The 16,660-nt window shown below is 45.8% G+C and overlaps 1 protein-coding gene across 1 annotated transcript in view; it reads right to left on the bottom strand.

The window, feature by feature from the left end:
* The window catches only part of LOC105490162 (four and a half LIM domains 2), a 37,635-nt gene extending 31,789 nt beyond the window's left edge, over window positions 1-5,846 (bottom strand). The window contains exon 1 of the mRNA XM_011755526.2: window positions 5,577-5,846. Within this exon, the coding sequence (XP_011753828.2) occupies window positions 5,577-5,831 (255 nt within the window). The 5' untranslated portion in view covers window positions 5,832-5,846. The remainder of the gene's footprint in view (window positions 1-5,576) is intronic.
* Window positions 5,847-16,660: the final 10,814 nt, after the last annotated feature.

Raw genomic sequence — 16,660 nt, 5'->3', positions numbered from 1 at the left:
TTCTCCCTATCAACCCTGCTGCAGGAGGTTCCTCTAATGTAGTCATTTCCTAAGGAGAAATCTATGAATGTTCCCAAGTTCTTCCTGCATGCAGCCCTTCAACACATGCAAAAGCAGCTTCGGTAAGTCAGTCCCTGGATCTTTAGATGCCACCGGGGATCCGCATGGGACATTCAATTGCCTATCAATAATCAACCAGAGCTTTCCAGAGCCAATTAGGAAAACTGGTCTATGTGGGCTCTTTTAAAAAATATATTATAAAAGTGTCATGTTTTCACACAATTGCCCTGTCCTCTGCCAACCGTAAGCATTGGGAAGGGTGCCACTACCTGTCGCTGAGACCTCACCAGCAGGGAACACACACAGGACCAGGGGCTTTGTGAATACTTGTGGAATGCATGAACAAATGAATGGATGGGTGAGTGAATGCAAACATGTCAGAGTACAAACATATAGGCAAAAATCAAACATGAAAAATTAGGAACCTATTATGTGAACAATCCACCCTGCATAGCAAACCCAACATGTAATGTGGTTTGGCATATGACATCATGAGCTTCCATTGCTGCCCTCGTCCCTCCTTCCAGATAAGCTGCTGCTTCCGCCGCGGATAGAACTCTTCTTGTTGTGTTTGGACTCCAATCCCATGTGAACACACAGCTGCACAGTCCAGGATGCAGCCTGGCCAGGTCAAGAAGCAAAAAGCCAGCTGGGAGTCTTGCCCGCTTTGGGAAGAAGGCACAGATCCCCAACAGGGGCTCCAGGTGTCAGCACAAGGCCCTGATGTTCTACAGACACGTGTTGCCTATAATCAAAGATCCTCCATTCAAAGGCACGGGACTCTCACACCTGGAAATGTGCTCAAAGAATACCCTGCATCATTTTGTTTTCCTATGGATGGGAGTGTCTACACACAAAAACTGCTCACCCCCAACACTCGTCATTTGTCTAGCTAAATGATTTGTTTTAAACAGAAATTCTGATGAAATGGAGAGGGCCATCATGTCAAGGAAAGTTGCTGTTTTATAAACTAGAATAACGGATCAAGCCTTGGAGTTCCTAAAGAAAGAGGATCTCTTGAGCCCAAGAGTTCGAGGCTGCAGTGAGCTGTAGTGCTGCCACTATACTCCAGCCTGGGCCATAGTGTAAGACCCGGTCTCCACAAACAAACAAACAAAAAAATTATATCAGTTGGATACGGTGGTGTGTGCCTGCAGTCTTAGCTACCTGGGAGGCTGAGGCAGGAGGACTGCTTGAGCCCAGGGGTTTGAGGCTATAGTGAGCTATGATAGCATCTGTGAAAAGCTACTGCACTCCAGCCTGAGCAACACAGTGAAACCCTGAAAAAAAAAAAAACAAAAAAAAAGAAGGAAAGGAAGAAAAAAAGTCATCTAGCATCCACTGGAAATCTATTTTTAAATTGTTGGATTTTAAACAATCTTAGTTTGTAAGGTATAAAATTGACTAGCTTACCACTGTATAATATATTTACGGATTAATTTAATGAGCCTTTACTACATGCATGTACAGGCAGGTATCAGAGGTGTATTATAGTTTACATAAACTGGTAACTTCCAACTTAAAAATAAATAAATAAACATCTCCATTCATCTCTGGTGGTTCTGTGTGAGGCAATGTTTGAATAAGGTAAACTGCTGTCTTCTGAATTATCTTTTGAATATTGAATACTAAAAAGAAATGGGAAAACAATAAATATCAAATTTCTGATCTGAAGTCCATGACTACAAGAGGAGTTACACTTGTTCTGATGTCATTCAGGCTTTTCAATCCAGCCGACAAGAATGTGTTGAGTAACCACTGTTTTCCATGTGCTACGTGAGGCACCGGGAAGCTGAGATAAAATACACAGTCTATGAATGAGTTCCAGTCTAGTTCTAGCTCCAAATAATTTAAACACGTTTAAGATCCCATCTTGTCGTTTAATCTCAAAACACGTCAATTGCAGCCATGCAGGTCAACCATAGCTGCACAGGCTAGAATGGCGGGTGGCCTCGGGTCCGTCAATCACACCAGTGTGGGGACCGAGGGCGACTCCATCCTGCATGCTATGGCTCTACCATGCCTTCCCTGAGTGAGTTACGAACACTTCTACACCTACAAAACGAAAACCACCCACTCTTTTTCATGGCAGGAGTCTCCTCTCACCTCCCAAGTGTGGCTCACTCTTCACTCTCCCAGCCATCTGAGGTGCCTATGACCCCTACTCCCATGCTGGCCTTTCCCTTGGTGTCCAGCAGCTTCCGTGAATGACTGGCCACCTCCTTCTCACTGCAGTCCTGTGGCTCTGTGGGGTTTCTCTGGCACACTGCAACAGGGCTGTGTCCCGAGAGGCTTGCACACTTCCTTCTGCTTCATTCATTGACTGCCTGCTTTTCACTGCCTCCGAAAGTTGTATTAACCTAAACAGACAGGTCTATTTCCTTGTTGACTGACAAGCTCCATATTTATATACTGCAAGGACATTCTGGCATTAATTCTGTTCACCCATGAAAACAGGGCAGCTGCTTCTGCCACAGACATCCCTCATCTCACTCAGGACTGTACGCCTGGAGGATCTTGAAGCCGCAGACAGAATCAGGGCAGTAAAGGCATGGGTCACGAAGGCTGAGGATGTGTGTGAAGTCTGAGTTCACACCAGGCAAGACGCCACCCACAAGCACTGGGATGGACCCGGGAGACCAGATGCTGCTCCAGACCCCTTGTGACATTCCCATGCAGAGAGCATGTTTTACAGCAAGAGAAAAGCCAAGACTCCCAGGAGCAAAGTAGTGATCAAATCTTTAAGAAAGGGAGAATGACAGCTGGTGGGGAGAATATTTAAGTAGATGCTACCAGAGAGCTGTAGTAGTCAGGGTTTTCTAGAGAAATAGAACCAACAAGAGATGTACATAGAGAGATTTGTTGCAATGATTTATCTCACGCAAGTACGAAGGTGAAAAAGTCCCAAGACCCGCAGTCAGCAGGCTGGAGACCCAGGAGAGCCGATGGTGCAAGTTGCAGTCTGAAAACAGCAGCCTCTATAGACCCAAGAAGAGCCGATGTTTCAATGTGAGTCCAAAGGTGGAAAGGACCAATGTCCCAGCTCAAGCAGTCCGGCAGCGGGGCTTCCCTCTTACTCAGTCTTTTTGTTTTATTCAGGCCTTCAACTGTTTGGAGGAGGCCCACTCACATTATGGAGAGCAGCCAGCTTGACTTGGTCTACCCATTCATATGTCAATCCTATCCAAAAACACCCTCGCAGACACACCCAGAACATATGACCGAATGTTTGGCCACCACATGGCCCAGTCAAGTTGACACATGAAAGTAATCATCATGGGAGCTAAAACTGAAATCCACAATTTAGGATGACAGAGGAAATTCATTTGACTCACGCCAAAGTCAAAATGCCAGCCTAGTCTCCAGGAAGACACAGTTCTCAGCCCCTAGAGAAAGCACTTGCATTTTGTTTCAGATGGTCATCTTGAGGAAGCGGCTTCAGTATGACGCAACCTGAGATGGACACTTAATAAATGTGGCTTTGATCAAATTCTCATAATAAAACCGCACAGAAGAACCCAACGTCTGACATTTCCATTCACCCAGGCTCAAGGAACTTCTTACCTCAGGGCATCTGAGTCAGAGAGCCGCTTACCAACTTTACCAACTCAGGCACCGGTGCTGACAAAGGAAGCTGCCTGAGTCACAGAGGCTGAATAACTGGCCCTCAGCACAGGACGGGAGTAAACTGATATCTAGTCTGATTTGTGTGTGTGTGTGTGTGTGTGCAATATTCTACTGGGTGTTTTTGACTGCAATTTAAATATCTTTCAGTACTGGAAGTGGCTTAACACGCAATCTTGGGTCAAAGAATGCAGCATAAGGCCTCATAGAAATATTCAAATGTTAAAAATAAATAAATATTCAAATGTTCCTCCCGTGGTGTGTTTACGGTTAGAACTCAGGTTCTCAAGTTAAGCTGCCTGGGGTCAGATCTCAGGGCTACCATTTACAGCCTGGGAAACCCTGAGTTAAAGTTACTTTGATCTCTGTTTTCAGTGTCTTTACCTGTAAAAATGAGGCTATCAAATAGGTACACACTGTCTATGATGTCCAGACTTTTTAACAACCCTGCCAAAGAGACAACATCATTGTCACTGTTTCCCAGTGAAGGAAACCGAGACACCACGACATGAAGTGATTTGGCCCAGGCTGCACAGGTTGAGGGACCCGGATGTAAATTCAGGCAGCCTAGATGCAGTCCCCCGCATCCTCTAGCCTACCGCATCTGCCTGTGGTTATTTGTGAGACCGTGAGCTAAAATGAGACAGAATCTATGTGCCCAGAACAGTTTCTGGTCTTTAGTAAGCCCATCATTAGCCTTCATCGACATATGATGGTGTAAACGCATTTTAAACCATGGCAGGCTAATAAACACCATGAAAACACAATTCTATGTATCAATTGATGATCTTCTAAATTGGAGGGTGATCTAAATCCAGTAACACTTGAAAAAATTTTATATAAATGCACAATGAAATGTTCTTTGAGTTTGATTTTATTAAAATTAAATTGATAGACTAGGAATTCCTGTACTTCTAAGACTTGCTGCAAATTTTTTTTTTTTTTTTTTTGTCTAAAACATCTTCAGGATAGTGCAAAACCTCTTTTCTTTAATATATTATTATAAAACATTCGTTAGTAGAGTCAGCACCAAAAATGTGAGATGTATTTGGAGTTGTGTTTTGAAGACAGTTCTCCTGATTCTAAGCCCAAATTGTGATTTATTACCTTCCAAAATATGTGGAAGGGAGTGCGGGCCTTAAGTTCAGTGCTGTCTAAGTTCACTGCTGCTTGGAGGCCAGCTACACATTTCAGCTAACGGGGTTAGCCTACTTCCAATTAAAACCTGACTGGGGATATGAAAGTAAATATGATTGATTCATTTAAAATCTGAAAAACAGTATTTTCTTCCCTCAATTTCTAGTATGCTAAGATATCACACGAGTGCAACTTAAGAAAAACTTAGAATCTTTTTCATTTAAAATACGCCTTTTTTTTTTTTTAACCGAATGGTTCAGTTATTAAATGTCTACACGAGTCAAGGAGTGAGGTCACACTGCAAGCTCCACTTATTTCTACCAAAGGGAAATAGCCCGGACACCCCTGCGCAGACCACCGTGCCAGGACAACCGGCTCCGGAGTCGGGCCTTGAAGCAAGGGGACAGCGTCACCTCCCCGCAGCCGCCGGCTGGGACCCGCGGCCAGCCTTTACCCAGGCTAGCCAAGCCCCTGCCCGCATGGCGGTGCCCCACCTGGTGAGGACTTGGGCTGTAATCCCCCTCTGGGGATGGGTCCGTGGGCTCCTCTGAGCTCCAGCGCCCCCAGGGTCTAGCCCCCTCTCATTGCTCCGCTCCCCTCTTCCCGTGGTCTCCCCACTCCCAGCCCCCAGGGATCTGCTCCCCTCTCCCGGGTCTACCCTACAGCTCATTTCCTTTCTCCCGGCTTCTCTCCGTACGGTTCGGCTCCCCTCTCCCAGTGGTCTTCTCCGACCCACAGCTCTCCTCTCCACTCACCGGTCTCCCCAACTCCGGATCTGCTCCCCTCTCCCCGGGTCTCGCACCGGATTCGGCCCCCTCTTCCGAGTCCTGGTGGCTAAGCCCCTCGGCCTCCCTCCGGGGCGCAGGGAGCTGGAAGTACTCACGGCGCCGCAGCGGCCCGGGGACTCCCGGACGGCGCGGGCGGGCGCGGGCGGCTGGTGGCTGCTGCTCCGCTGCCGGCCGAGTGGAGCGCTGCGCGGCTCCCGCCCTCGAGAACCCCCTCCGTGTCATTTGACCATATAAGGAGATGCACGCCTCGGCTCGCTGGCACCGGGCGTGGGGCGCTGGGGGCGGGCGCCCCCTGGCCTAGCGGTCGCCGTGCCCCCGCCCTGGGCTGCGGCGCTCCCGGCCCATGCCCTTTGTTTGCCAGGGCTCTTTCTTCTTGCCCTCCGGGTCTTGGGAGCACCGTGGTTATCCCGAGAGTCTCCTCCGACGTGGGCGTGAGTTTCGGACGGGGCCTGGACGCCAGTGGCAGGGGTCTGCCCCCGCCGGGATCTCTGCCTGCTCCCGGGAGCAGGAAGCTGGCGAAGCCCGAGGAGGTGCCGGGGACGGCGGAGGGAGGAGGGGGCCACTTCTCAGGAGGCATGTGCCTGGGATGTATTTGCACGGTGGATTTTTTTCCTTCTTACCCTGCAGATGCTTCTTTACGAAAAGAACCCCACAGATGACCGTAAAGAATCGTTCGTTCCACTAGGGAGGGGACTAAAGGAAGGTCCTATCCCCACCTCTCCCTCTCGGGGCCAGAAGACTAGTTAGACATCCTGGATTCCCCTCCAGGGCGGGAAAAGCAAAGTGAGCTGGGAGCGTGCCTCCCACACTCCAAGCCTGTGCCCTCTGAGTGAGGCTGACGCTGGGTAGGGACAGATGGCACTGTTCAACATTGTCGCAGGGAGAGCACAGGCTGAGCCCATCCCTGGGAGAGGGTGCATCGTGATAGAAACGTTTGCTCCTGAGCAGGTAACTGGTCCACTTGCAGAAACCGATGGACGATGAGCAGGTGGACAACAAAGGCGTCCTAGGCACTTTGGGGGCAGGTGTATTATTTTTAACATTCAGGGCAGCTCATAGGAATACATCCTCCAGAGAAGGCAGGAAGAACTCCGTGATTGCTTTCTTTTAGTTGATACTCCCCATCTGGTAGCCCTCATGGATCTCCATCATGGAATCACAGAACTTGAGAATCAAGGGTTTCATCACCTTAGCTTCCACTCTATGAGCACTAGCTCCACCTGGTATCTCATTTGATCCACACTTCCTTAAGGTAAAGATTTTTACCAGATTTATGGTGAGGAAAGTTCAGCTCAGAGAGATTTGCTCAAGGCCACGTTAAAGGTAACTGTGCCAGCTGAGATTTGAACTGGAGTCCGGTAGATGGCAAAACCATGTAAGTATATTACGGGATCAGAAATGCCTCTCATCCCTCAGTCACTCAGGTGACTCCAGAGGACTGAGACTTGCCATAAGCCCAGCCAGAACTAGATGTGCGGAATACAGCCGTCCCCTAACCCCACCCCACGGTGTCCCTGAAACGGGACACTTCCCTGAAGAACCTGAGTTAAGGCCACCCTCCCTGAATTTCCACTAAGTGTCAAGGCAGGCTAGTATTTTGAAATTCAGAGCAAAGTTTGTGTAGAAAAGGCTCCCAGCCCCTGACAGCTACCTAGCTGTGTTGTCGCTATCGTTACATATTAGGAAATGGTCTCCTAGTTCTCAAATGGTGAGCCTTAAGCTGCAGTTTGTAAAAACAAGTCCTAAAATGATGAAACATTAATTCTGCATTTATCTTCTTTCTGATTTCCTCTTGTCTTACATTTTGATTTTTTTAAGCTTTCTGACTTATGGGTGTAATCCATTTAACTTTGCTTTTTTTACTGATAGAGTTATTTAGTTCTGTTATTTTTCTTCTAATAACTGCTTTAGCTGTGCCACATAGTTTCAGCGATGTTGTTTTATTATTAAGAAATTCTGCGATTTAATTTTGTGTTTCATTTTTGACCTAATGGGTAGCAGAACATTTTAAATGACCCTGTGGTAATTTGATAGGATCAGTAAAATCCAGACTCTGGAAGCAAACACACCTAGTTTCTACAACAACAATGCACGAAGAAAAAGAAGAGAGATGGAGGGAGAAACCAATAGATTAAAAAAAGACTTAGCCAACTGCAATGTATGGATCTTATTGGATTCTTTTTGTTTTTTGTTTTTTTGGATCTTATTGGATTCTAATCAAAGAATAAACTAGTAGAAAATCAATTTTTATGAGACAATCTGGGAAAATATGACACTGACAGGCTATTTTCTAGTATTAATGAATAATTTATTTTAGGCGTGATAGTGTGATTACACACATACATATATTTTTCTTTTCTTAAGTCCTTGCTTTTCAAGAACAGCGCCAAAATATTTCCTAGTGAAATAACATTATGTCTGGAGTTGTTTCAAAATAATTTGGGGTGGGGAAATGGATAGGGCCTATATCTATATGAAATACGATCAGCCATGGATTGTGGATAATCGCTGAAGTTTGATGATGGATATGCAGTAGTTTATCTTACTAGTCTGTCTCCTTTTGTAATGCTTGAAAAGTCCCATAACGAAAAGATTTTTAAATTACACATGAACATACCATTGGCCCTTTACCCAGCATTTCCCTTTATAGGAAATTATCTTGTAGATATGCTTGCTCATGTGCAAAACTATATACACACAAGGGTAGTCATTGTAGAATTGTTTGTAATAGAAAAATACTGGACCATGTTATGTGTTCATCAACAAAGGGCTTAGTTAAATACAGTATGGTGCATTTTAGAATTCACATATGCGGCTGTTAAAATGAACGAGGTAACTATATTTACTGATTTGGCATGATCTCCAAGATAAATCAACTGAGAAAAAATAAAAGTAGAGAACACTTTGTAGGTAGAAACCAACCACTTGTGTTCATGAGCAAAAAAAGAACCAGGGAAGACAATGTATGCTTATAAGTGATTGCCTTTGGGGAGGTCTGGGTGGTCAGGGGTCATGGGGTGGAAGGGAGATTAATTTTTACTGTACACATTTTTATTTCTTGTAAATTTTGAGCTATGTTAATCTTGTACTCATTCAAAAACTAAATATATATGTATTTGAGATGGAGTCTCGCTCTGTTGCCCAGGCTGGAGTACAATGGCGCCATCTTGGCTCACTGCAACCTCCGCCTCCCAGGTTCAAGCGATTCTCCTGCCTCAGCCTCCAGAGTAGCTGGGACTACAGGCATGTGCCACCACACCCAGCTAATTTTTTGTGTTTTTAATAGAGATGGGGTTTCATCATGTTAACCAGGATGGTCTTGATCTCCTAATCTTGTGATCCGCCCCCCTCGGCCTCCCAAAGTGCTGAAATTACAGGCGTGGGCCACTGTGCCTGGCCCAAAAACTAAAAATATTTAAAAAATAAAAGCAACACACAGACTCCTTTAAGGAAAATAGGAAACAAATTTGTTAAACTGAGATGAATTGTAAGTCAAAGGAGGTTGGCAAGAAATAGAGGAAGGGAATGCAATTTCTGGGTTTAATGACATGTATGCTTTGATGAGCAAGTCCATCGAAGGACAAAGTATTAAAAACAAATTTTCATGAGACAATCTAGGAATATGTGTTTTGAAAAGTTCCATCTGTCTTGTACATCATTATATTCCTGGGACCTTGTTATAGAGCATGGCACATAGTATGTGCTTAATAAATACATGTATTGAATAAGTGACAGATCACAGAATTGTTTGTGACAAGTCTTTCACTATAGTGTGTAAGACTTGTGTAACGTTATCTATGGCAGATCTTTGAAGTCAAGCCAGGATTTGAATCTCTGTTCAACGTATGACTAGCTCTGTGATCTCCAGTAACTACAAAAGTTCCCTAACCCTCAGTTTGCTAGTTTGTAAAATGGGTTAATAACATATAGTTTGTGAAATTGTGGCAAAGGTCTTTCAATGCGCATAAATCACTTAGCACTATTAGCACATGACTTGGCATGAAGTAGGCCCTTAGTAAAGTCCTCTATTTTATTCAATGGCAAAGGGGGAAATTAATCCAGAATAAGAAGTAAATGGACTTAACTCCCACTAGAAAGAAGAATTAAGGTTCAGATCCTGTTCTAAAGATGACAGATTATCTTCTTGAGAGAAAACCTCTCTGCTAAGGATAAAAGGCTAGTTCATGGAAGAAAAAAAAAAAAATTAAGAAGTACTATTTCCTGGGCAAAGGATCAATGGTGACTGTGATGAGTTATTCAAGTTCTTCTTTTGTTTATTCCAATTTTCCTTACATTCCTTCTTGAGACAACACTGCCCATAATGTCTCCCGTCTCTCCTGTAGGTGGGCTTCAGGGAGAGACACAGCTAGGAAGGGAGGAAAGAGAGGAAGAGACTCCCTGCGGCTAGTAGGTCTCAAAGCCTGGTCCCACAGTGCAGCAGGATCCCCTGCAAACCTATTAGAAGTTCACATTGTCAGGCCAGCTCCTGCTTTAACAAGCCCTCCAGGTGATTCTGATGACTAAAGGTGATTTGAAGTAAAATAAATACCTCTTAGGGCTTCCAACTCTCGACTCAGTAATTTACCAGAAATCTACAAAATGTCAGTTTATGGGGTGGGGGAAGGAGAGTGAAATAGAGATAGACTAAACATAGACTAGACTCAGGAACTCTAAAATCCAGTTAGAAGTACTACTTCCTCTGTCAGTTACTTCACTCAGGGAAGCAGGACGTAGAAAAGTTTCAGCCAGTGGGTCTGAGCTGTACAAATGCTGAAATTTCATTCTCTGGGAGAGGCGGAAGAAAGGCAGAGCTTCCAGGAGTGTGCTGGCAACTGCCACTCTGTGGTGAGGTCGTGGTAGGGGAGGCTGGTGGGCTAGACCCATCTGTGCAGGGGCAAACAGTAGCCTCCTACCCGGATAGGGGGCTACCCCAGGGGGATTAGGATGAGCTCACCATTACCAGGTAGAAAGTGAACACAGGAAAACATGAGCTGGAGGTCAGACCCCGCTACATTCGTTACCCTAACTGACCACTGCCGTCAAGATTGTTAAGCATTTTGTCACCGTTAAAGGATTTCACACAAGCTGCTCCTCCCACTCAAACCTTGGCCAGGAAACTGGTGGATGATTTGCCCTTGATTCAGAGGTAATCGTTCTTAATTGCCTCACATGGTTGGAAGGTGAGTAAGTGTCTAAGATCATAAATGCTGGCGGGAAGGGGTCAGGAGTGATCAAACCAGCTCGCCTCCTGGCAGTGGGGTCAGAAGGCAAGTCCCTGCACGCCTTCCCATGACACAGTACAGATCCCAGGGTGGTGGCACAGAAAGCTGGATTCACTTTTTCTGAAAACACTATTTGCCTGGCTCCAGCAGGAAAGTCTATGGAAGATGACCCTACAGAGGCAGGGTGTACACCTGCCTGTGCCCGTGAGCTGGGTGCAGTTGTGACGGGAGACCCAAGGGCCTCCAGCAAACAGGAGGAACTTGATCTGGTTACAGGAATGATCTTGCAGGATCCAAACTTTGTTCCTTTGCCTGTCAGACTTTCAGGAAAAGCTCAGCTTTCCACAAAGGGCAAGCTCTTTTCCTTTTCTTCTCCCTTCTGAAATGCTCTGGTTAGGAGGGAAAATGCTTGGCTCTTTCTTGAGATACAAAATTTCCATATCCCGTTTCTTCCCGCTCTCCTTTTTCACAAACTGATTTATTGGATGCAAATAGTCAGTGTTTCAAGCCTCAAAAACATGCCAGACTTTGAGCCAAATCCACAAACAACTCCATGATTCCGAGTTTCCCATCCTTGGTTAGAGTTTATTTGGAGCGTTGGATACAAGTTTCCATTGTGGGTTTGATACCTCATTAAGAAAGGCTGTGTTTGGTACATGAATGACCAATAGAACGAAACTATTCATACCCATAGTTCATTTGGGCCAGTAAATGTTGCTGGATGGTTTCAGATGAAAAGTATTTGTAAGGTAGACTCTGAAAAATTTTGCTTCTTATTTGAGATCTCTTTGTGTCTGATTTCAGTCCTTTTCAGCAGCAATCCATTCACTTCTCTGCTTGCCTCTCTTGCAGTTTTACTCTTTTTTTCCTCTGTCAACGATTCCAAAATCCATTTCAAGGAAGTATTAATGTCTAAAGTCTGTGCAAACCTGGCAAAATTCTCTTCTGAATGAACGGTTTGCTTCCCTAAAATACCTGAAATGGGAGATTCTTCCAGGCATTTCTGAAATGGGAGAGTCTCATGACTCACTTGTTCCTCAGAATGTTTATTTTATTTTATTTGAAACGGAGTCTCACTCTGTCACCCAGGCTGGAATGCAGTGGAGCAATCTCTGCTCACTGCAAACTCTGCCTTCCCTGGTTCAAGTGATTCTCCTGCCACGGCCTCCCAAAGTGCTGGGATTACAAGTGTGAGCCACCATGCCTGGCAAGAATGTTTATTTTAAATCACATCGAAATCTGTTATTCTTTGTGAATTAACTTTATGAGTCAACATTAAAAATTTGAAATCCCAAGTTCCCTCTCCACTGCCACCAAGGTCATTTTGTGCTATTTCTGCTTTGATTAGGGTCATTAACAGAAAATCCAAATGGTCTAACTAGAAAGAGCCTGGGCTGGCCAGGTTCTAGGAGGGAGGGGGCAAACCCCAGGCCCAGGAGCTCCTATGGAGCAATGTGTGTGGCCATAGGTAACACCTTTCACCTTTTTGTGTCTTTTTTACATTACCTGTAAAACAAAGAATGTACCACCTCTCTTTTTACTTTAAAGAGTTATTTCACATTATCTAGATTTTCCTCAAGCCACTTTCATGGCTAATTGACAACTGAGAATGTCTTCTGTGGCTAATTCTGCCCCATGGTACAGATTTGTGTGGGATGAAAAACTATGCTTTAAGTTCTAGAAAGCATGTTTAGGCATATCTTCCCCCTATTTCAGAAGATGCTTTAAAACTGGACCTGGGAGTCATGACAGAGCTTCCTGGAACAACCAAGCATCTTTCTCCATCGTTGCTGTAGTAGTTGACTGCTGAAGTACCGGAAACAGATTTTCTAAAATATCTGACCTTCAGCATCTCCTGGCAGGACTGTTTGCCAAAAATAAAAAAAAAAAACCTTCAAAAATTCTGGGCCATCCTAACACTATAAATATACTTGGAATCATGTGAACAGTCAGAGATGCTGAGCAATTACTCCTCAGTAGGACCAGAGGAGTCATTGTCTCCGCGGAGGGCTGGAGAGGTTCCGGTGGTAAATTACCATCAGATATCCGAACTCTTCATGTAGCCATCTTTGAGCTCGAGGCGAGGGCTTATATATATATATATATATTTTGCCTTCCTTTTAATAACTTGAAATTCAATTTCCATGTGGCACATGGCTGTAATGTAATCTCACTCCCCGACTTTGCTAACATTTTCTGGACTCAGTTCTCTGTCTCACCCTCTGCATGGGGGGTCTGTCTGTATTGCTGTATTGCTTCTGGTCCCTTGAATTTCCAGGTCAGCGTAGAAGCAGATGGAGAGAATGCTTGAGAGGTTTTCTTTTTCCAAGAATATGTTTGGAAAGTGATGAGGTCAGGAAAGCAGACGCCGCGATCCTGTGCGGGAGAGTCTTTGAGAGCCCTCGAGACTCATTCTCTTTGCACCTCACACGTTCCACCTGTGGCCAGTGAGGGGCGAGCCTTTCATCCTGTGACTCCTGGAACTGCCTTCCTCACTGTCTTCTGCCTGGTGGACTCCTGTTTATCCTTAGACCAAATAAGGTGTCCCTGCTAGGAAGGCTGCATGGGTAGCCATCATAGCCTCATTTTTGACCAGTCCACTCCTTCTTTCCCATGTTTATAACAACAGAGGAAAGACGGTGGGCTCCTTCGGGGCAAGAACTGAGACACTTGAATCTGTGTTCACAGCACTTTGCAACTTGATCAGTGTTACTGAATTTAATTCACTTTTCTTGAAAATGCCTAAGCTGCCAGGCACGGTGGCTCACCCTTGTAATCCCAGCACTTTGGGAGGCCGAGGCGGGTGGATCACAAGGTCAAGAGATTGAGACCATCTTGGCTAACACAGTGAAACCCGGTCTCTACTACAAATACAAAAAAATTAGCTGGCCGTGGTGGCAGGCGCCTCTAGTCCCAGCTTCTAGGGAGGCTGAGGCAGGAGAATGGCGTGAACCCGGGAGGTGGAGCTTGCAGTGAGCAGAGATAGTGCCACTGCACTCCAGCCTGGGCGACAGAGCGAGACTCCATCTCAAAAAAAAAAAGAAAATGCCTAAACCAATATAAGGCTGCTATACAATGGCTCTATATGACCCTGCTCAGAACAAACCCATCAGGCCCATTTCCCATTTAGGCAGTTGAGTTATCTGGGCTTGGCACTGAGATCCAGTTGGCAAATAACTTGAATTAAAGCAAAGCCGAGAGCTTGGCCTTCCAGATGTCAGTAGATGCAAACTTGGGAATCTCTGCCTGAATTAAAGGAAGTAGCCCCAGGTTATAGCATCCACAATGAAGGTTATAGCATACAATGAAGAGCTGAAAATGAGGATGCTGGGAAGTGTGCATGTGGACGTTCTTGGGATGGTGCTTCCTTCTCAGAGCCCAGCTTTTCTTCGCTAGTGAGGGTCTGCTTCTCCTGCCCCAATCCTCCCCCCGCTGCCACCACCACCACCAGCCTAGGCCTTAATCGCAGAGAAGGTCACGCATTGAGGGACTTCCTTGAAGTCTGCATCCTGCAAACGGAAGTCACCATCTTAATTTTTAGGAGTCTATCTGGGGAATTCATGTCTTTAGTTTCTCTGCTTGGGGCATGTCGATTTTCTATCAAATGCTTAAAAACATTTCTGTCTATACAAATCAAATAGTAAAATATAAAGTTCAACAAAAATTCTGTCTCCCACAGAAATTCTATAAAGTTTCTTTCATCTCTGCCAGCGTGAGCATGTGTCATTTGTGGAAGCAGGCCTGCTTGCCATGACAACAATTCTTCTGTGGCTTTGCAGAGGCATCCTCCACAGTTGTGGTGTGCTTTTGCTAGGCAGCTGGCAGAAATGGTGCACATAGGACCACTGCCCTTCAACCCCACCTATTTTAAGGTAGACTCATTTGGATTGAGAAACTGGTATTTTCCCCGCACTTGCACATATTTTGGATGTATAAATATTTTCAAAAGATAGGTTCGACTAATATATGCACACCTTCCTTGACTATCACCATCCAAACCCACAGAGACGACTGGGAATTTCCAAGTCATGTAACCCTAGTGTTGACTTGAGCATCCGCAGGCTGCCTTAGCACACTTTCCAACCAAGACTGGCACCAGCACTTTGGCACTTGCAGAATTACAGCCTTCCCTTACCAGAAGTACAGCTTCACCCAGCCAGTTGGCTTTGTATTGAGAATTCGTTTATTTTGGACAGGTCTCTCTTCCTCATTTACAACTGGCACATGGATGCAGAGAAAGGACAGCAGCTCCCGGCTGGAGCAGAACTAATGGGGCAGACAGTTAGTGAGCATACACCTGATGGCCCTGATCCTAGAAGTGGAGTTTGGAGGAGCAATCATTCGCCATCACTGCCACCACCATGATTACCACCATGATGTTTATCTTATTTATTAGCATATTTTGAGTGCTGAGAGGGTGGCATTTTTGGTATAGGAAGGTGAGACCCAGAGTGGGTCTTACTCTTAGAGTCTTGAAAGATTACTTTCTTCCCCTTTCCGTCTGAAGCTCTCAGAAGAGAGGCAGTTTCAGAGGGACGCCTACATCCAGTGTGATGTAACAAGCAGCAGAGCGAGGGGAGAGGGGAGACCAGGCTAAGCCAAGGCAGCACCAGGTCATGGTGCCCTCTCTGTGGGTGCAAGAAAGCAGCAGGAGGTGGGGGTAGGAATGGCTGAGACGGGGGGCTGTGGCCCGAAGAAGGGGAAAGCCTTTGTACCACGAGGCTTTAACTCACGGAGAGGGAGACTCAGAGTCCAGCTGGGAGGAGCAGGCCCAGTGAGAACAAAAGGAGACCCTCTGCAGGAAAAATGGGCAAGTGAGGAAAAGAAAGAGACTATGGGGAGAGCAAGCCAAAGGAAGTTTTTGTTGGGGAAATATTCGAGGAGTCTGTACTTGGCAGCTGTGCAATTTATATGTGTAAACAAGGGCTCTGGGTGTAATTCACCTGCTGATTTCTGGGAGTCAGGAATCGTTTCTGAGGAAGAAGCTGAAGTTGCCCCCAGCGGTCTCCCATGATGCCCGTGTGTGGCTGTGGCTATTCTAAGTAGGCCCTGGCATTGCAAGCCCAGCAAGATAGCCAGATAGGGAAGGATAGGGGAGATTTGCCAGCTCTTTAGGTCAGTCCCCAAGTTAATAGTAAATTTTACATTTTTGTGCAATAAAGGCATTCATGTAATTTACAGCTTGGTGCCGGTTGAAATATGCATATGTGCTTAGGACCAATGCTACCATTTTGTTCACTGTTTGAGAGAGTCCCATTTCTGATGCGTTAGTAAATAAAGCGATATTATTGTTCACATGCCCATCTAGGCTCTTTGTCCTAGGAGCGAGGACGCAGAGGGGTGATATAAAATCCACCGTGGAGCCGTCTCAGGGCTGGTTGTTCTGAAAACCTGGAGCTGCCTGTGTGAATCAGACTGGAAAAGCACGTGGCTGCGCTTTTCCATGAAGCAGGTAACAAAGCCACGGTTCCTGCCTGGGAAACCTGCCCTAGCATCTCCGCCAGGAGAGCAAGCCGACTCATGCCTGGACGCCCACACGAGGGCCAGTGCCAAGTACACTGGAATGAAGGGACACTGCCGAGGATCAGGAATACCAGGAGCTCAGCCCAGTTACCAGGCTGAGCCGGGGATGCCGAGGTTACTGTGTGCACTCAGGCAGAGCTGGAAGCTGAGTCTGCCATCCAGAAGGCAGGACCCAGACAGGGTTCAGGGATCACACCAGAATCGGGACACGGGAGAAGTTTGCTAACCTAGGTCCAACCCAGAATCAGATTCAGATTCAGAGCAGGAGGGCAGCAGGACAGTTTTGTCTCCCAAAAGGAATCAGGC

The sequence above is a fragment of the Macaca nemestrina genome, chromosome 13, assembly GCF_043159975.1.
Source record: "Macaca nemestrina isolate mMacNem1 chromosome 13, mMacNem.hap1, whole genome shotgun sequence".
NCBI classification, from domain to species: Eukaryota; Metazoa; Chordata; class Mammalia; order Primates; family Cercopithecidae; genus Macaca; species Macaca nemestrina.
This window is presented reverse-complemented; position numbering and strand designations above follow the sequence as displayed.